The sequence below is a fragment of the Oncorhynchus nerka genome, linkage group LG14 (genome assembly GCF_034236695.1).
Source record: "Oncorhynchus nerka isolate Pitt River linkage group LG14, Oner_Uvic_2.0, whole genome shotgun sequence".
NCBI lineage: Eukaryota > Metazoa > Chordata > Actinopteri > Salmoniformes > Salmonidae > Oncorhynchus > Oncorhynchus nerka.
In genome coordinates this window covers 78,372,473-78,394,216 of record NC_088409.1, presented here as the reverse complement: position 1 = coordinate 78,394,216, position 21,744 = coordinate 78,372,473, and the positions used below count along the sequence as shown (strand labels likewise).

At 46.2% G+C, this 21,744-nt stretch overlaps 1 protein-coding gene across 1 annotated transcript in view; it reads left to right on the top strand.

Annotated features, from left to right (window-relative positions):
* Positions 1–21,744, top strand: part of LOC115141928 (kinase suppressor of Ras 1-like) — a 59,642-nt gene that overhangs the window by 35,292 nt on the left and 2,606 nt on the right. The window contains 18 exon segments of the mRNA XM_029681338.2: positions 8,722–8,860; positions 8,958–9,360; positions 9,595–9,731; positions 9,946–10,015; positions 10,473–10,556; positions 10,647–10,708; positions 10,828–10,940; positions 11,066–11,246; positions 11,694–11,735; positions 12,115–12,172; positions 12,341–12,398; positions 16,507–16,743; positions 17,825–18,021; positions 18,191–18,287; positions 18,384–18,523; positions 19,078–19,209; positions 20,024–20,159; positions 20,385–20,518. Of these exon segments, the coding sequence (XP_029537198.2) occupies positions 8,722–8,860; positions 8,958–9,360; positions 9,595–9,731; positions 9,946–10,015; positions 10,473–10,556; positions 10,647–10,708; positions 10,828–10,940; positions 11,066–11,246; positions 11,694–11,735; positions 12,115–12,172; positions 12,341–12,398; positions 16,507–16,743; positions 17,825–18,021; positions 18,191–18,287; positions 18,384–18,523; positions 19,078–19,209; positions 20,024–20,159; positions 20,385–20,518 (2,420 nt within the window).

The following is a 21,744-nucleotide window of genomic DNA, read 5'->3' as shown; positions in this document are numbered from 1 at the left end:
GCACAGCTGATTTGTAGGGATCCAGATTTTGAAGCTCTTTCAGAACATCAGCTATCTGGATTTGGGTGAAGGAGAAGCGGTGGGGGTGGGGGAGGCTTGGGCAAGTTGCTGTGGGGGTGCAGGGCTGTTGGCCGGGGTAGGGGTAGCCAGGTGGAAATCATGGGCAGCCGTAGAAAAATGCCTATTGAAATTCTCGATTATCGTGGATTTATCGGAGGTGACAGTGTTTCCTAGCCTCAGTGCAGTGGGCAGCTGGGAGGAGGTGCCCTTATTCTCGATGGACTTTTTGGTGTCCCAAAACATTTTGGAATTAGTGCTACAGGATGCAAATTTCTGTTTGAAAAAGCTAGCCGTAGCTTTCCTAACTGACTGTGTATATTGGTTCCTGACTTCCCTGAAAAGTTGCATATCGCGGGGGCTATTTGATGCTAATGTGGTACGCCACAGGATGTTTTATGTGCTGGTTAAGGGCATTCAAGTCTGGAGTGAACCAAGGGCTATATCTGTTCTTAGTTCTACATTTTTTGAATGGGGCATGCTTATTTAAGATGGTGAGGAAAGTACTTTTAAAGAACAACCAGGCATCCTCTACTGACGGGATGAGGTCAATATCCTTCCAGGATACCCGGGCCAGGTTGATTAGAAAGGCCTGCTCGCTGAAGTATTTTAGGGAGTGTTTGACAGGGATGAGGGGTGGTCGTTTGACTGCGGGCCCATTACGGATGCAGGCAATGAGGCATGATCGCTGAGATCCTGGTTGAAGACAGCAGAGGTGTATTTAGAGGGCAAGTTGGTCAGGATGATATCTATGAGGGTGACCATGTTTATGGATTTAGGGTTGTACCAAGTAGGTTCCTTGATAATTTTTGTGAGATTGAGAGCATCGAACTTAGATTGTAGGACGGCCAGGGTGCTAAGCATATCGCAGTTTAGGTCATCTAACAGTACGAACTCTGAAGATAGATGGGGGGCAATCAATTCGCATATTGTGTCCAGGGCACAGCTGGGGGCTGCGGGGGTCTATAACAAATGGTACCAGTGAGAGACTTATTTATGGAAAGGTGGATTTTTAAAAGTCGAAGCTCGAACTGTTTTGGCACAGACCTGGATAGTATGACAGAACTCAGCAGGCCATCTCTGCAGTAGATTGCAACTCCACCCCCTTTGGCAGTTCTATCTTGACTGAAAATGTTGTAGTTGGGGATGGAAATGTCACATTTTTTGGTGGCCTTCCTAAACCAGGATTCAGACACGGCTAGGACATCAGGGTTGGCGGAGTCTGCTAAAGCAGTGAATAAAACAAACTTAGGGAGGAGGCTTCTGATGTTAACATGCATTAAACCAAGGCTTTTACGGTTACAGAAGTTAACAAATGAGAGTGCCTGGGGAATAGGTGTAAAGCTGGGGGCTACAGGGCCTGGGTTAACCTCTGCATCAACAGAGGAACAGAGGAGGAGTAGGATAAGGGTACCCCTGAAGTCTATAAGAACTGGTTGTCTAGTGCGTTAGGAACAGAGAATAAAAGGAGCAGATTTCTGGGGGTGGTAGAATAGATTCAGGGCATAATGTACAGACGTGAGTACAGTGGAGGTAAACCTAGGCATTGAGTGACGATGAGAGAGCTTGCATCTCTGGAGACACCAGTTAAGCCAGGTGAGGTCTCCCCATGTTTGGGGTGTGTGACAAAAGAGCTATCTAAGGCATGTTGAGCTGGACTAAAGGATCTACAGTGAAATAAAACAATAACTACCTGAAACAGCAGAAGACAAGCCATATTGACATTAGAGAGAGGTATATGTAGCCGAGTGATCATAGGGTCCAAAGAGCAGCAATAGGTGAGTCAGGGAGCTGTTCGGTAGTCGCTACTATGCTAGGCGAGCAGGAGGCACAGCGTTCAGAAAGCTAGCGGGCCGGAGCTAGCAGATGGGTCTTCGGCGACATCACAACGGAAAAGCCTGCTGAAACCACATCGGAAGATTACGTCAGCAGACCAGTCATGATGGATTGGCGGGGCTCCGTGTCGGCAATAAAGGGTCCAGGCCAATTGGCAAAAGAGGTATTGTAGCCCACGAATTAGTGGGTATACCTCTTCGGCTAGCCGGGAGATGGACCCAGCTCAAGGCTAGCTCAAGGTTGCAGCTAGCTAGTTGTGATGATCCGGTGTAATGACCCAGAGTTTGCCGCAGGAATCCGGCTATGTGGTGGAGAAAAGGATTCCGATATGCTCTGGGTTGATATCGTTTTGTGCAGACTGGCAGGTAGTGACCGAGCTAAAGCTGGCTGGTGTCCGAGCTAAAGGTGAAGACCGCTAGCTGTGGCTAAAAGTGACTACTAGCTAGTAGCTAGTTATCTTCTGATGGAGGTTCCAGTTATAACGTATAAAAATAGCAGATCTGTACCACATTGGGTGAGGCGGGTTGCAGGAAAGTATATTTAGATCGTATGTTTAAAGTGAGATTAAAAATATATATGAAAAAAAATGAGGAAACCAACTATTTACATGGGACAAGACGGGACAAGACAAACACACATCCGACTGCTACACCATCTTGGATTAAGTAAGAAAAAAGTAAGAAAGAAAAAAGCTAGCCTTTGCTTTCCTAACTGACTGTGTATATTGGTTCCTGTCTTCCCTGAAAAGTTGCATATCACGGGGGCTATTCGATGCTAATGCAGTACTAACAAGCCCTTAAATCTTCTTAAGGCTAGGCGTCCCGCTAGTGGGACACCTGTCGACAACATCCAGTGAAATTGGAGGGCACGACATTCAAATAAATAATCGTAATATTAAACATTTATGAACATACAAGTATCTTATATCGTTTAAAAGCTTAAATTCTTGTTAATCGAACTGCATTTCCGATTTACAATAGGCTTTACAGCGAAAGCATACCATGCGATTGTTTGAGGACGGCGGCCCACATCAACATATTTTTCAACATAAAATCACACATAGCGATTAAATTGAATATCTTCCTCTCTTTGCAATCCCAAGGGTCCCAGCTAAAACATGAATGGTCGTTTTGTTAGATAAAATCCTTCTTTATATCCCAAAATGTATGTTTAGTTGGCGCCATCGATTTCAGTTATCCACTCGTTCAACATGCAGACAAAGGAGTCCAAAAAGCTACCGCAAACTTTGTTCAAACAAGTCAAACAATATTTCTATTTAATCCTCAGGTATCCTAAAAAGTAAATAAACTATAATGCAGTTTTAAATAAAAAAATAAAAAGTTAAATAATTAAAGAGCAGCAGTAAAATAACAATAGCGAGGCTATTTACAGGGGACAAGACGGTACAGAGTCAATGTGCGGGGGCACCGGTTAGTTGAGGTAATTGAGGTAACATGTACATGCAGGTAGATCATAAACAGAGAGTAGCAGCAGTGTAAAAGGGGGGAGGCAATGCAAATAGTCTGGTTAGCCATTTGATGAGATGTTCAGTAGTCTTATGGCTTGGGGGTAGAAGTTGTTTAGAAGCCTCTCGGACCTAGATTTGGCGCTCCAGTACTGCTTACTCTGCGGTAGCAGAGAGAATAGTCTATGACTAGGGTGGCTGGAGTCTTTGACAATTTTTAGGGCCTTCCTTTGACACCGCATGGAGGTCCTGGATGGCAGGAAGCTTGGCCCCAGTGACGTACTGGGCCTTACGCACTACCCTTAATAGTGCCTTGCGGTCGGAGGTTGAGCAGTTGCCATAACAGGCAGTCAGAATGCTCTCGATGGTGCAGCTGTAGAAGCTTTTGAGGACCCATGCCAAATTTTTTCAGAATCTTGAGGGGGAATAGGTTTTGTCGTGCCCTCTTCATGACTGTATTGGTGTGCTTGAACCATGTTAGTTTGTTGGTGATGTGGATACCAAGGAACTTGAAACTCTCAACCTGCTCCACTACAGCCCCTTCGATGAGAATGGGGGCATGCTCGGTCCTCCTTTTCCTGTAGTCCACAATCATCTCCTTTGTCTTGATCACATTGAGGGAGAGGTTGTAGTCCTGGCACAACATGGCCAGGTCTCTGATCTCCTCCCTATAGGCTGTCTTGGTGTTATTGGTGATCAGACCTACCACTGTTGTGTCATCAGCAAACTTAAGGATGGTGTTGGAGTCATGCCTGGCCATGCCGTCATGAGTAAACAGAGAGTACAGAAGGGGACTGAGCACGCGCCCCTGAGGAGCCCCCGTGTTGAGGATCAGCATTGCGGATGGGTTGTTACCTACCCTTACCACCTGGGTGCGGGATCCAGTTGCAGAGGGAGAGGTTTAGTCCCAGGGTCCTTAGCTTAGTGATGAGCTTTGAGGGCACTATGGTGTTGAACGCTGAGCTGTAGTCAATTAATAGCATTCTCACATAGGTGTTCCTTTTGTCCAGGTGTGAAAGGGCAGTGTGGAGTGCAATAGAGATTGCATCATCTGTGGATCTGTTGGGGCGGTATGCAAATTGGAGTGGGTCTAGGGTTTTGGGATAATAGTGTTGATGTGAGCCATGACCAGCCTTTCAAAGCACTTCATGGCTACAGACGTGAGTGCTACGGGTCGGTAGTAATTTAGGTAGTTTACCTTAGTGTTGTTGGGCACAGGGACTATGGTGGTCTGCTTGAAACATGTTAGTATTACAGACTCAGACAGAGACAGGTTGAAAATGTCAGAAGACACTTGCCAGTTGGTCAGCGCATGCTCGAAGTACACGTCCTGGTAATCCGTCTGGCTCTGCGGCCTTGTGAATGTTGACCTGTTTAAAGGTCTTACTCACATCGGTTACAGAGAGTGTGATCACACAGTCGTCCGGAACAGCTGATGCTCTCATGCATGTTTCAGTTTTACCTGTCTCAAAGCCAGCATAGAAGTAATGTAGCTTGTCTAGTAGGCTTGTGTCACTGGGCAGCTCACAGCTGTGTTTCCCTTTGTAGTCTGTAATAGTTTGCAAGCTCTGCCACATCCGATGAGCGTCGGAGCCTGTGTAGTATGATTCGATCTTAGTCCTGTATTAACACTTTGCCTGTTTGATGGTTCGTCGGAGGGCATAGCAGGATTTCTTATAAACTACTTGAAAGCTCCCTTTAGCTCAGTGTGGATGTTGCCTGTAATCCATGGCTTCTGGTTGGGGTATCAGTCACTATGGGGACTACGTCATATTGATGAAGCCAGTGGCGGATGTGGTATACTCCTCAATGCCATCGGAAGAATCCCGGAACATATTCCAGTCTGTGCTAGTAAAACAGTCCTGTAGCTTAGCATCTGCTTCATCTGACCCCTTTTTTATTGACTGAGTCACTGGTGCTTCCTGCTTTAGTTTTTGTTTATAAGCAGGAATCAGGAGTATATAATTATGGTCAAATTTTCCAAATGGAGGGTGAGGGAGAGGTTTGTATGTGTCTCTGTGTGTGGAGTAAAGGTGGTCTAGAGTTTTTTTCCCTCTGGTTGCACATTTAACATACTGGTAGAAATGAGGTAAAACGGATTTAAGTTTCCCCGCATTAAAGTCCCCGGCCACTAGAAGTGCCATCTCTGGATGAGGGTTTTTGCTTAGGGCCTTATACAGCTCATTGAGTGCTGTCTAAGTGCCAGCATTGGTTTGTGGTGGTACGAAGAATATAGATGAAAACTCTCTTGGTAGATAGTGTCGTCCACACATTGTCATGAGATACTCTACCTCAGGCGAGCGAAACCTCAAGACTTCCTTAGATATCGTGCACCAGCTGTTATTTACAAACATACATAGAGCGTCACCCCTTGTCTTACCAGAGGCTGCTGTTCTATCCTTCCGATACAGTGTGTAACCCGCTATACGTGCTTGTAGATTCTTCCACTTTATTATCCAGCGATTGTATGTTGGCCAATAGTACTGATGGCAAAGGCAGATTAGCCATTTGTCGCCGGATCCTTACAAGGCACCCCGATCTCCTTCTGCGATATCGCCGTCTGACGGGGATTAGGGCCTCGTCGGGGGTCTGGAGAAAAATCCTTCTCTTCCGACTCATTAGTCTCAGTGCTTTTCTCAGCTGCTGACTCAATGTTAAATGCATTGAGGTCCATTGTTGTGTGGACTTAGTAACGTTATGGTCAGGTAGGTTATTGGGAATAGGCTTTATGAAGTAGAATTCTGATAACCAGGTCTCATCATTTCAGTGAAGCAGGGAAAGAAATAGCTTTTTATTTCCATGAGTATTGTGAGGTACTACAATAAAATGAACATGCCACAGTAAGAAACTAGGCAAAGGGACTTTGAAGTTGATTCAAGCCCCAGTTTTCCCAACTGTAGAAACATATACTCAGTGGCTCTCTAGATCGTGACAAAAACTAATAGACCTAGATAATATCCAACTCCTCAGTCTCCTGCCTCCCTCACTGTATCATGCCACAAGGCAAGACCCAGATGCAGACACAGGAGGCAGATGGTTGGAGTCTAACAATGTTTATTAATCAAAAGGTGTAGGCAAGAGAATGGTCGTGGACAGGTACAACCAGGTCAGAGTCCAGGAGGTACAGAGTGGCAGACAGGCTCGTGATCAAGGCAGGCAGAATGGTCAGGCAGGCTGATACAATGTCCAGAAACAGGAAAGGGTCAAAACCGTGAGGACTAGGAAAAAGGTGAATGCAAAAAGCATATGAGAACGGGAAAAACCACTGGTTGACTTGGAAACATACAAGACGAACTGGCACAAACCACTGGTTGACTTGGAAACATACAAGACGAACTGGCACAAAGAGACAGGAAACACAGGGATAAATACACTGGGGAAACAAACGACACCTGGAGGGGGTGGAGACAATAACGAGGACAGGTGAAACTGATCAGGGTGTGAGGGGTGTGACACACTGGGCCAAACACCACTTCATGCGCCCTTTTGTCCATTTCAATCGACCTCTTTCATCCGTTTACTATGGAGACAATGCAGGAACCACATGGTTGCCAGGTAATTAAGACTCCATCACAGAAACCCTGTGATGGACTGTCGCCAGGGAGACCAGAGGTGGGAAAAGGGGTTGATGGTGGTATATGGGGTTGATGGTGGTATATGGGTTAAACCTTCATTTCATGGCTTGCCAGTAGATTCCGGAATTCACCAGTCCAGCACTTGGGTACCTCATCTCAGAAATCTCTGAGTGAACTATACTGAACAAAACATAGAACTATTTTAAATATTTCTCCCCAATTTCGTGATATCCAATTGGTAGTTACAGTCCTGTCCCATCGCTGCAACTCTTGTACGGACTTGGGAGAAGCAAAGGTCGAGAGCCGCGCTTCCTCCTAAACAAACTCCACCAAGCCACACTGCTTCTTGACACAATGCCCGCTTAACCCGGAAGCCGGCCGCACCAATGTGTCAGAGGAAACACCGTACACCTGCCGACCGCGTGCATTGCGCCCGGCCCGCCACAGGAGTCGCTAGTGCACGATGGGACAGGAACATGCCTGCCAGCCAAACCTTCCCCTAACCCGGACGACGCTGGGATAATTGTACGCCACCCCATGGGTCTCACGGTCGTGGCCAGCTGCAACAGAGCCTGGACTCAAACCAGGATCTCTAGTCGCACAGCTAGGATTGCGATGCAGTGCCTTAGACCACTGCATCACTCGGGAGGCCACATACAACAATTTCTAATGTTCTTACTCTGTTATTCTTACTCTGTTACAGTTCATATGAGGAAATCAGTCAACTGAAATATATTCATTAGGCCCTAATCTATGGATTTCACATGACTGGGAATACAGATATGCATATGTAGGTCAAAGATACCTTAAAAAAATGGGTCTCAAAATGGGCCTGAGGATCGCATCTGGTATTTCTGTGCATTAAAATTGCCATCAATAAAATGTCAGTAGTTTATGCCTGCAAATACCATAACCCCACCACCACCCTGGGGAACTCTGTTCACAACATTGAGGTTAGCAAATCGCTCGCCCACATGACGCCATACACGTGGTCAGCGGTTGTGAGGCCGGTTGGATGTACTGTCAAATTCTCTAAAACGATGTTGGAAGCGACTTATGGTAGAGAAGTTCATTTAGTTCTCTGGCAACAGTTCTGGTGGACATTCCTGCAGTCAGCATGCCAATTGCAAGTTCCCTCAAAACATCTGTGGCATTGTGGCCACCAAGGCCTTTTATTGTCCCCAGCACAAGGTGCACCTGTGTAATGATCATGCTGTTTAATCATCTTATTGATATGCCACACATCTCAGGTGGATTATCTTGGCAAAGGAGAAATGCTCAATAACTGGGATGTAAACCAATTTGTGCACAACATTTGAGAGAAATAAGCTTTTTGTGCGTATGGAACATTTCTGGGATCGTTTATTTCAGCTCATGAAACATGGGACCAACACTTTACATGTTGCATTTATATTTTTGTTCAGTGTAGCCATCTCTTTAAGGATATTGTTTTTCATTGGACTTGAAATAGCCACCAAGTAACCTCCAGATTGACCAAATGTCACATATTACACAATGTCCCCCCACTCCCTGAAGTGACACAGTGTTGACACTGTCCTGTCTAAGGGTTGGGTTGATAGTGTGTCACAGCACGTCTGTGTAGAATGTCATAGCAACTTGTTTGGGACAACCACACACACATTTCCCACATTTCTCTCTCATCCTTCTCTCCTTACTTTATCTCTGGCACACATACCTCCCTGTCTCAGTCTTCTACCCATCTGTTTCAGGTCTCCTTCCATCCTCTTTCTCATTCCTCTCTCCATCTCTCTCTCTCTCTGTGTCCAGGCTGTACCAGTGAAGCTGTCCCTGGATGCTTTGCTGCAGATGTCCAGTTGTCAGGTGCAGGACACCATGAGACAGCTGGGCTCTGAACCAGAGGAGTGCTCCCGACTCACTGCTGCCCTCTCCTGCCTAAAGAGTGCCAGTGAGACATGTTTTCTGTAATTAATAACAGTGCTTATTGATGCTGTGCTCTGTAGTTTAGTACTGTTTGTAACTCTAACTTCTGACTTCTGCTTTAGGTGGGGACATCAGAGAAGACCCAGGAACCTGGATATCAGAGCCGCCCCGCCGTGACAGTAACACCTTACCTCCTCCGGACCGTCGCCCCTCCACCCCCGCCACACTACCCCGTGGCTCCATCCTCAGTCCGCATACCCACGCCCGTTCTGTCTCTGTGACTGTCGTACCCTGTGTGGACGATAAGGGGCATCAAGTCTACACAGGAGGCATGTCGGACGCTTTCCCCTCCTCGCCACTGCTCTTCTCCAATTCCCCTCCCTCCAAGAGACGCGCCAAGCACCCTCCACGCATGTCCCCCTCCCGAAAATTGCTGCAACTCCCCTTCAATATCACCCTCACACGCAGCAAGAGCCACGAGTCACAGCTGGCCAACCGCATAGAAGAGCCAGTGCCCAACAACAAGTGGGTGTTTCTCTATTATGTTGTTAATTAAATTAATTAAGGCAGCCATTTTGTTGTGTTCCTTTGTTGATTGAACTAGCTATTTTGTGTTTTCTTTTATTGAATATGAGCAACAATTTTCATAGCAAGTGTGGGTGTTTGAGTTAAAAACCTATGGAATGAGTTGGTTTCTCTGTGAATGATGTGTCTGTTCTCTGAGTGACCCACACAGCTAGCCCTCTCTTTGTTCTGCAGGGGTGGGAAGAAGAACAAGCTGCTCCTGAATGTGCACATTAACAGTAGCAGTGGGAACGGGTGTGAAGACTCCACCCGGACCCCTGGCCCAGCCACCGCCCCCTACACCCTCCCAGGAACCCCTACTCTGCTGGAGCGTGAGTCCTGATGCCCCAGTAGAACCTGGGAACTCTGCCTTTCTGTTTCCCTCTCTACTTGATTGGAACTACATCACTTTTCTCCTTTTTCTTTCTCCCACTCTTTGTTTATCTCCCTCTTCCTCCGCCTCCAACTTTCTAGCTCCTGTCCTCTGTTCCCCTTTCTGTCTAGTTCCTCTCACACTCACGCCCTCTCGCTCTCATTCCCTTCCAGATAACTTAGCATTGCACCGGGGGTCTCCACAGATGATGAGGAGGGATATCGGCCTCTCTGTAACACACAGGTAGGACACATCATCAAGACCTGTGTCACACCATACTTACGTATCTATCGTTTAAGCCCTAGAGGCCCTCAGGGTCTTAGTGGAGTTTGTGATGGGACTGTGAAAAAATACATCCCGGTTTTGAGCTCAGCGTTCTACCTTGGCACAGACCACAAACATTTCTTGCATTGGTCTGGTGAGAATGGTGTCTCAAGAACCTGAGAATTTGAGTTATGCAGACACTCAGCCAGACTTGTGTTTATCTGACTGGAAAGTGTATATTTATTCATTTTGATATTGCATGAAAGTTCTGGGAAAATAAATAACAGATTCCAATGAAAACCATTTCGGAATTGACAGAATTCCAACACACTTCTCTTGAACATCCCAGTTTGTTCACTACCCAGTAGGCAACTCCAACATTAGAAGCTGTGATATAACTGACATATATTCATGCTTTGCTCTCTCTCCTTCTAAGGTTTTCAACCAAATCCTGGCTCTCACAGACATGCCAGGTGTGTCAGAAGAACATGATGTTTGGTGTTAAATGCAAACACTGCAAGTAAGAAGAAACCTTCTATCCATCGCCGCTTTCATTTGTTCACAAGTCATTCTTTGCTCCTCTGCGAACTACTGTCTCCTCTGCTTCCAGGTTAAAGTGCCATAACAAATGTACCAAAGACGCCCTTCCCTGCAGGATATCTTTTCTCCCACGTAAGACCTGGTCCATTCCTGCATACAAAACGGCAAAAAATACACACTGTAATGATCCTTTTCCCGGTACATCCCAAGAATGTCAATTTAGTACTGAGTCATTGTTCCCTATATTTCAGTCCCGCAAATCCGCCGGGCAGAATCCGTACCGTCAGATATCAATAATCAAATTGACCGTACGGCAGAGTTACCAATCCAGTTTGGCACTTTACCTAAGGTGCTAACCAAAAAGGTAGAAAAAAATGTTTTAGCATACGTGTGTATGTGTATTAATAGTAATGTCACCATACATGGAACCTCTAATTTGTCCTGAACCTTAATTTATGAAACCTTTCTGTTGAAAACCCTCTCTTTCAGGACAACCCTCCCATGCTGAGCCAGATGGATTCCAGCAGTAACCCTTCCTCCACCACTTCCTCTACGCCCTCCTCGCCCACCCCCTTCCAGCAGAGCAACCCCCCCAGCATCAACGCCACACCGCCCCCCAACTCCTCGCCCGGCCCCCAAGGGCCCCGAGACAGCCGCTTCCACTTCCCAGGTCGGGCCCTCACAATGACAGGCCCAAGCACGCTCTAGATTCCTACTCTGTTCCACAAACATGTAACTCCAAAGCAACAGTACTCCATTATCTCTCACAGGCCCCCACCCCAAAGACTCTAGATTCCTACTCTGTTCCACAAACATGTAACTCCAAAGCTACAGTACTCCAGTATCTCTCACAGGCCCCCACCCCAAAGACTCTAGATTCCTACTCTGTTTTTCTAACTCACAACGCTGAACTCCAAATCCACCCTAAGCCAGTAAAAGAACATCTCTAATCATACTCCAATTCATAATCACACTTAATTTGCTCTATTACCACTAATCATATCCTATTATAACATTTCCTTAACTGCTTGTGGCTTATTTAACCTTGTCTAACCCAATCATATCGCTCTCTCCTCTCCATTTTCCTCTGGTGGTTGTTTCTCATCTTGTCCTTTAGCTGGCTGTTATTTACAACCTAGACAACAGTTTATTTTCCCTGGTGAGTTAACACTGAGTTAATACCGCTCCCTCCATGTGTGTCCTGTAGTCCCGCCCAAGTCGTAAAATACCATCCCCTTTTCATGTGTTGTCATCTGCCACTGTCCTTTATGACAAGCTTTTAGCAAAGCCATAATATTACATGCTAATAGCTTTGGCTTTTACAGTGCATGGCTGCTCTCTGGTGGACAAAAAGGTGAACTGACTGAATGCTGATTGGTGCTGTGTATGGTCAGACAGAGTTAGAGGCAGCCATCACAATTTAGAGGATGCATGCTCTGAAGTGAAGTGAAGACAGATAGGGTTAGTTAAATAATAGTTTTTCTATGAATCAGATATTTGTGTTCTTTTGCTCAACATCCTCATTGTCCCACACACAGATGTTTCCTCTTCACCATATCCTGTTGGACTACACTCTGAAGGCTACCATGACACTGGGTAAGAGGCAACAGCTTAGAGTCCGAGTAAAGACCATTTAAAAACCATGTTGTGGTTTTTCACCCACATTGTCTACTGTAAGTCCCACCATAATTTACCATAGTTTCTACTAGACAGGGTTACGTTAAAATGAGGAACCGCTGTTTATGGTGATGTTTGTCCCCACAGAGACACACAGCAACTGGCACAATCAGAACCTCCATGTCAAGGACAGGAATGTGGAGCGGTGAGTACTCAAAATGGTGGCAGAAATAATAATAATAATCATTTATTAATTACATTTGTAAAGCACTTTTCATTATACAATAATAATCTCAAAGTGCATAAGATTAAATAGAAATAAACTAGTTCAAAAACAAATATGTACTGTGTGTCTAACCAAATCATAACAGCAACAATCAAAGTGTAGGAGGAAGGGTAGGACAGATGATAGAGAAGAACATTAAGGCCTGCTTTAAAAGCCCCAACAGTCTGAACAGCCCTGACATTATCAGGGAGGGAGTTCCATAGGTGTGGTGTTTGGGAGGAAACGGCACGGTCCCCCATTGTGCGGAGCCTGGTCCTGACGGCATGGAGGAGTTTAACGTGGCTTGAACGTAGGGGGTGTGGAGGTTCATGGGGGAGAATTGGTCTGACAGGTAGGTGGGTCAGATGCCATTCAAGGTTTTTCAGAAGAAGTGGAGGATATTATAGTCAATTATTTGAGGAACAGGTGGAGCTCAGCAAGAATGGGGGGGTGTGGGCAGACTTTTTAGTTTATGTCAAGAACTGTGTTCCCATGATCAATTCTGGAGAAAATGAATACATGGATTAGCTTTTCTGCGTCAGATGTTGTGAGAGAGGGTCTTAGTCGGGAGATGTTCTTCAGGTGAAAGAATGGCGTTTAACAGACTAATGTGGGCATTGAAGGAGAGAGCAGGCTCAAATTTCACACCCAAATTAGTGATGACTGATGAGAGTGGGATGATGTGGCTGTCTATGGCAGGGAGGATGCTGCATGGCGAATGCTGTAGGGCGGATGCTGCAGGAGTTGATCTGCTGGGGGCTGTCTATCAATATTGCCTTTGTTTTGCTGCTGTTGAGTTGGAAGGAGTTGTTCTGCTTTTAAGATTTGACCTCTTCCAGACAGTTGGACAAAGTTGACAGAGCAGATGATGAGTCAGGCTTTGTCTGCGTAGCAGTGCAATTGGACACTGTGCTGTCTGAAGATCTGGCCAAGTGGGAGCATGTAGAGCAGGAAGAGGATAGGTGCTAACACCAACCCTTGTGGGACACCGCAGGCTATGGCGGACTCCTCTGATCTTGCCTCACCGAGGGTGACATTCTGCTTGCGGTTAGAGTGGTAGGAGTTAAACCAGTTTAGTGCAGTCCCACAGATTGGTAATGTGCTCTCTGAGGCGCTCCAGTAGAATGGCGTGATCTACTGTGTCAAAAGCAGCACTGAGGTCCAGAAGAATCAAGATGGTGGGAGATCCTGTATCTGCAGCCATGAGCAGGTCATTTATAACCTTCACCAGGGCTGTCTCAGTACTGTGCAAGGACCTAAAGCCAGACTGGTGAGCTTCATAAAGCTGATTAGCACTGATGTGTGAGTGAAGCTGAGTTGCCACTATCTTTTCCAGGACTTTAGATACAAATGGGAGGTTGGAAATAGGCCTGTAGTTTGAGATGAGGTCTTGGTTTCTTGAGCAAGGGGGTGATGACAGCAATGTTGAACACCTGCCCAGATAATTGTTGAACAGGTTGAAAGCAGCTGAGCATGTTTTGAACATTGACGTTACAATAGGATCATGGGGGCCACCGGTAGTCTTCATTTTTTAGATATGGGTGGTGGGGTAGGAGCTAGAGTGGGGTTGAGGTTGGAGGATACAATGTTCTGTCCAATGGTGTTGATTTTAGCCTTGAAGAACTCAACAAATTGATTGCATTGTTTCGGTAGTTGCTGAGGAAGTGAAATAGAAGACGGTTCCATGTTTTGCAATGGGGAAATCACCCAGCAGCATTTACCTGATCAAGTGAGAGTTCTCTAGTCGAGTTGATTATGTGGTGCAATGATACTGATACGCTCATTTTACCATATAGAAAAATGTATAAAAGGCTGGTTCTCTATTTCTCTAAGGAGATGGCGCCGGAGGAGATGACTGACGTTCTTTTATGGTCCCCTAACCAGTTGTGCTATTGTGTGTTTTTTCGAATGATTTGTAACTTGTTTTGTACATAATGTTTCTGCCACCGTCTCTTATAACCAAAAAGAGCTCCTAGATATCAGGACAGCGATTACTCACCCCATACTGGAAGAAGATTTTTTCTCCAGACACCCGACAAGGCCCTCATCCCCTTCATTTGCAGGAGAAAGAGATGGAGAAATCAGGGACGTAGGTCTGGGTGCTTGTAAGGATCCGACAGCGAGTGGGTAATCTGCCTTTACCATCGGTCCTATTAGTACAATTATTGGATAAAATGATAGACAAACTATGAGCACGTATATCCTACCGTTTTTAAGGAGTGGGACTCTAACCCAGAAGCTTATAAGAAATCCCGCTATGCCTTCCGACAAACCATCAAACAATCAAAGCGTCAATACAGGACTAAGATTGAATCGTACTACACCGGCTTCGACGCTCGTCGGATGTGGTAGGGCTTGCAAACTATTACAGACTTACAAAGTAAGCCGCGAGCTGCCCAGTGACACGAGCCTACCAGACAAGCTAAACTACTTCTATGATTGCTTCGAGGCAAGTAACACTGAAACATTCATGAGAGAATCAGCTATTCCAGACGACTGTGTGATCACGCTCTCCGTAGCCGGTGTGAGTAAGACCTTTAAACAGGTCAACATTCACAAGGCCGCAGAGCCAGACGGATTACCAGGACGTGTACTCTGAGCATGCGCTGAACAACTGGCAAGTGTCTTCTGACATTTTCAACCTCTCCCTGTCTGAGTCTGTAATACTAACATGTTTCAAGCAGGCCACCATAGTTCCTGTGCCCAAGAACACTAAGGTGACCTGCCTAAATGACTACCGACCTGTAGCACTCACGTCTGTAGACATGAAGTGCTTTAAAAGGCTGGTCATGGTTCACATCAACACCATTATCACAGAAACCCTAGACCCACTCCAATTTGCATACCGCCTCAACAGATCCACAGATGATGCAATCTTTATTGCAATCCACACTGCCTTTCCCACCTGGACAAAAGGAACACCTATGAGAATGCTATTCATTGACTAAATCTCAGCGTTCAACACCATAGTGCCCTCCAAGCTCCACTAAGCTAAGGACCCTGGGACTAAACACCTCCCTCTGCAACTGGATCCTGGACTTCCTCACGGGCCGCCCCCAGGTGGTAACCCCAGGTGGTAAGTGTAGGTAACAACACATCCGCCACGCTGATCCTCAACATGGGGGCCCCTCAGGGGTGCGTGGAGCAGGTTGAGTAGTGGAGCAGGTTGAGCAGTGGAGCAGGTTGAGTAGTGGAGCAGGTTGAGTGCTTCAAGTTGCTTGGTGTCCACATCACCAACAAACTAACATGGTCCAAACACACCAAGACAGTCATGAAGAGGGCTAGACAAAGCCTTTTCCCCCTCAGGAGACTGAAAAGATTTTCTATTAGTCCTCAGATCCTCAAAGTTATACAGCTGCACCATCGAAAGCATCCTGACTGGTTGCATCACTGCCTGGTTTGGCAACTGCTCGGTCTATGACCGCAAGGCACGACAGAGGGTAGTGCATTCGGCCCAGGACATCACCTCTATACCAAGCGGTGTCAGACGAAGGCCCTAAAAATTGTCAACGACTCCAGACACCCTAGTCGTAGACTGTTCTCTCTGCTACCATACGGCAAGCGGTATCGGAGCACCAAGTCTAGATCCAAAAGACTTAACAGCTTCTACCCCCAAGCAATAAGACTCCTGAACAACTAATCAAATGGTTCCCAGATTTTTGCATTGCCCCCCCCAATCCCCTTTTTACGCTCTGTACCGGTACCCCCCGTATATAGCTATTGTTATTTTACTGCTGCTCTTTAATTATTTGTAACTTTTATTTTTTATTTAACACATATTTTTCTTAGAACTGCATTGTTGGTTAAGGGCTTGTGAGTGAGCATTTCACTGTGACAAATACATTTAATTTTATTTGGGTTTCAGTTTTTATTCCAATCTCTCTAACTGTGCTGTTGTGAGCAAATAAACCAGCAAAACAATCGAACAGACTTCTGAAACTGATTTCCAGAAATCTCAATCTGCAATTGATTGAACATCCCCCTGATGGTATGTTTTGTTCGGGTTGACATGACACAATTTGTGCATGCTTTGTCTCTGTGTATTCAGGAAGAGGAGGAATACCCAGGGGATGAGGGAAACGGTAGCAAGGAGGGCAGAGAGAAGGGCCACTCAAACGGAGAGTGTGATGGGGACGAGATAGAGGACCTGCCCAGCTACCGGGGCCGACTGGCCGGTGGCCAATGGAGGGGGCCCATCTCCCGTAAGGCCAGCCAGACCAGTGTATATCTGCAGGAGTGGGACATCCCCTATGAGCAGCTGGAGCTGGGGGAGCTCATTGGCAAGGTGAATGACTCCAGCTTTACATGGTGGTAATTATGCACTCGGCGGTCAGTTTATTAGGTACACCTACTCGTTCACGAAAATGGTTCGCTCCTACAGACAGTGAGTCATGTTGCCATGGCTTGCTTATATAATACAGGCAGACAGGCATGGAGGCATTAGGTTACTGTTGGAAGTTAGAATGTTTAAAGTTAGAATGGGCAAACCGAGTGACTAAAGTGTCTTTGAGCGTGGTATGACCATCGGTGCCAGGCGCGTTGGTTCTAATATCTCAGAAATGGCCGGCCTCCTGGGGTTTTCACGTAAAACAGTGTCTAGGGTTTACCAAGAATGGTGGGACAAACAAAAAGCATCCAGTCAGTGGCAGTCCTGTGGACGAAAACAGCTCGTTGATGAGAGAGGGCGAAGGAGAATGTCAAGAATCGTGCAAGCTAACAGGCGGGCCACAAACAGGCAAATAACGGTGCCGTACAACAGTGGTGTGCAGAACAGCATCTCGGAAAGCACAACTCGTCGGTCCTTGCCATGGATGGGCTATTGCAGCAGACGACCACACCGGATTCCAGTCCTATCAGCTAAAAAGAAGAATAAGAGGTTCTAGTGTGCACGTGATCACCAACACTGGACAATTGAGGAGTGGAAAAACATTGCCTGGTCCGACGAATCCCGGTTCCTGTTGTGTCATGCTGAGTCCAAGGCCCCATCTTGCCTGGTGTCAACAGTACAGGCTGATGGCGGTGGTGTAATGGTGTGGGGAATGTTTTCCTGGTGCATGTTAGGTCCTATGCTACCAATTTTGCAATGTTGGAACACCACAGCGTCTGAACATTGTGGCATCCCTCCATGTCTACAGAGGTGTCTGACCCGGTACTAGATGAGTGTACCTAATAAACTGGCCAATAAGTGTATATGACAACAGCTGTATCTACACAGAGGTGAGGTTGTAAGGGCTCATATTCAAAGTCAATTGGTATCTGCATGTCTCATTTAAAAAAAGGCCAATGGACTAAATTAGAGTTCCTTGAATGGGAACAGAAAAAAATAGCTAATAACACAAGTACCCATACATACTTCCCTATTCCAGGGCCGTTGGGGGAAGGTGCATAAGGGGCGCTGGCATGGAGAGGTGGCCATTCGGCTGCTGGAGATAGATGGTAATAACCAGGACCACCTGAAGCTGTTTAAGAAGGAAGTGATGAACTACAGACAGACCCGCCACGAGAACGTGGTCCTCTTCATGGGGGCCTGCATGGCCCCGCCACACCTCGCCATCATCACCAGGTTAGGGGGAAGGAAGTGGGAAAGGGAGGTGGGGATGTCTAGGGGAGTTGAGCAGGGAAAAGCTGGAACCCTTGAATCAATCTATGAGAGGTATTAAATGTGTCTTGGTTTAACAAATGAGGAAACCAGGAAAGGCTTTGTTTTGACATTTCCTCTGGTTTCCTCTCAGTTTCTGCAAAGGTCGGACACTATTCTCTGTTGTAAGAGATGCCAAGAACACGCTAGACATCAACAAGACAAGGCAGATCGCTCAGGAAATTGTTAAGGTGTGGTACTACTCAACTTCTCTTGAGTTGTAAGTACATCGTAAGCAGCCTACTCTTCCTTTCATTGAAATGACTAAACTCTGACCTCTCCCTCAGGGTATGGGCTACCTTCACGCTAAAGGAATCGTTCACAAGGACCTAAAGTCCAAGAATGTGTTCTATGACACAAACAAAGTGGTAATCACAGACTTTGGCCTTTTTGGAATGTCTGGAGTGGTACAAGAGTACCACAAGAGGTAAGCAAAAAAAACGTTGTCAAAAGTTAAACACACTAGCCTCCCATGTGGCGCAGCTCTCTAAGGCGCTGCATCGCAGTGCCAGCCACAACCGGGTTAGGGCAGGGTTTGGCCAGCTGGGATGTCCTTGTCCCATCGCGCTCTAGCGACTCCTGTGGCGGGCCGGGCGCATGCACGCTGATGCGGTTGCCAGGTGTACTGTGTTTCCTCCGACACATTGGTGTGGCTGGCTTCCGGGTTAAGCAGGCCTTGTGTCAAGAAGTAGTGCGGCTTGGTTTGTGTTTTGGGGGACGCATGGCTCTCGACCTTCGCCTCTCCTTAGTCCATACGGGAGTTGCAGCGATGTGACACGACTGTAACTACCAATTGGATATGACAAAATTGGGGAGAAGAGGGGGTACAAAATATATATATATATATATATATATATATATATATATATATAGATTTTTTTTTTTAACACACTGAGGAGTATACTTCTACACCTTTTCAGTCCAGATGAAGGATCAAAAATGTATGTTTGTCCATCTGTGGGTGTCTGTGTGCGTGTCCAGGCAAGAGAACGAGCTGAGGCTCCCTCATGGCTGGATCTACTACCTGGCCCCTGAGATCGTCCGCAGGATGGGCACTGGGAACCATGAGGACCGCCTGCCTTTCTCCAATGCTGCAGACGTCTATGCCTTTGGGTACACACAACTTCATCTCATCTTACATCCTGCCATAATAATAATACTGCATTTATACTGAACAAAAATATAGGGACCTGTTGGTCCCGTGTTTCATGAGCTGAAATAAAAGATCCCAGACATTTTTTATACCCACAAAAAGCTTATTTCTCTCAAATTTTGAGCACAAATGTGTTTACATCCGTGTTAGTGAGCCTTTTTCTGCCAAGATAATCCATCCACCTGACAGGTGTGGCATATCAATAAGCTGATTAAACAGCATGATCATTACACAGGTGCACCTTGTGCTGGGGACAATAAAATGCCACTCTAAAATGTGCAGTTTTGTCACACAACCCAATGCCACAGATGCCTGAAGTTTTGAGTGAGCGTGACATTGGCATGCTGACTGCAGGAATGTCCAACAGATCTGTTGCCAGAGAATGTAATGTTCTTTTCTGTACCATAAGCCGCCTCCAACGTCATTTTTGATAATTTGGCAGTGCATCCAACCGGCCTCACAGCCGCGGAACTGTAACCACGCCAGCCCAGGACCTCCACATCCTTATTCTTTACCTGTGGGATCATCTGATGGGGGGATGCTGAGGAGTATTTCTGTCTGTATCATTGAAATTGTTGCATGTTGCATTTATATTTTTGTACAGTATACTTAAATATAGGACATCTGAATGTTTTAAAAAGAAAATGTGGGCGATACATACATAAATATGCTGAAATGTGGCTCTCCATTAAATGAATGTGTGAGTAGGTGTATGCTGTTTGTATACAGGGTTAGGACTCAGGTGCTAACCATACAGTATATTTCAATCCCTAGCACCATTTGGTATGAGCTGCAGGCCCGTGGCTGGCCACTCACCAACCAGCCAGCAGAGGCCACCATCTGGCAGGTGGGCAGTGGAGAGGGCATAAAGAAGGTCTTGGCAAAGGTCAGCCTGGGCAAGGAGGTTACGGTAAGGTCAAAGAGCAGTGTGATGTCCTCTGGGAAGCTTAGTGTACTGTATTGACATAATAAACCAAACAATATTATTCTCAGTGTGCGAGTGATATAAAACAGACTGACATTGCACTACCAGAGCCAAAACATTTGGATGGATCATCATCTACTGTACATTGTGTTTATAGCCATAAGGATGGATGTGGGATTAGATAAATACCCCCTCCCTCCTCTCCTGTAGGAGATACTGTCTGCCTGTTGGTCCTTCAAGCTGGAAGAGCGTCCCTCCTTCACCCAGCTGACTGACATGCTGGAGAAGCTGCCGAAGCTCAACCGCAGGCTTTCCCACCCAGGACACTTCTGGAAGTCAGCCGAGTATGTATCCTAAAGACCAGGATCCCTTTTGAGATATACTGAATATACTCACTGTATATATATATATATATACAGTGAGGAGGAAAAAGTATTTGATCCCCTGCTGATTTTGTACGTTTGACCACGACAAAGAAATGATCTGTCTATCATTTTAATGGTAGGTTTATTTGAACAGTGAGAGACAGAATAACAACAAAAAAATCCAGAAAAACGCATGTCAAAAATGTTACAAATTGATTTGCATTTTAATGAGGGAAATAAGTATTTGACCCCTCTGCAAAACATGACTTAGTACTTGGTAGCAAATCCCTTGTTGGCAATCACAGAGGTCAGACGTTTCTTGTAGTTGGCCACCAGGTTTGCACACATCTCAGGAGGGATTTTGTCCCACTCCTCTTTGCAGATCTTCTCCAAGTCATTAAGTTTTCGAGGCTGACGTTTGGCAACTCGAACCTTCAGCTTCCTCCACAGATTTTCTATGGGATTAAGGTCTGGAGACTGGCTAGGCCACTCCAGGACCTTAATACGCTTCTTCTTGAGCCACTCCTTTGTTGCCTTGGCCGTGTGTTTTGGATCATGCTGGAATACCCATCTACGACCCATTTTCAATGCCCTGGCTGAGGGAAGGAGGTTCTCACCCAAGATTTGATGGTACATGGCCCCGTCTATCTTCCCTTTGATGCGGTGAAGTTGTCCTGTCCCCTTAGCAGAAAAACACCCCCAAAGCATAATGTTTCCACCTCCATGTTTGACGGGGGGGATGGTGTTCTTGGGGTCATAGGCAGCATTCCTCCAAACACGGCGAGTTGAGTTGATGCCAAAGAGCTCCATTTTGGTCTCATCTGACCACAACACTTTCACCCAGTTGTCCTCTGAATCATTCAGATGTTCATTGGCAAACTTCAGATGGGCATGTACATGTGCTTTCTTGAGCAGGGGGACCTTGCAGGCGCTGTAGGATTTCAGTCCTTCATGGCGTAGTGTGTTAAATTGTTTTCTTGGTGACTATGGTCCCAGCTGCCTTGAGATCATTGACAAGATCCTCCCGTGTAGTTCTGGGCTGATTCCTCACCGTTCTCATGATCATTGCAACTCCACGAGGTGAGATCTTGCATGGAGCCCCAGGCTGAGGGAGATTGACAGTTCTTTTGTGTTTCTTCCATTTGCGAATAATCGCACCAACTGTTGTCACCTTCTCACCAAGCTGCTTGGCGATGGTCCTGTAG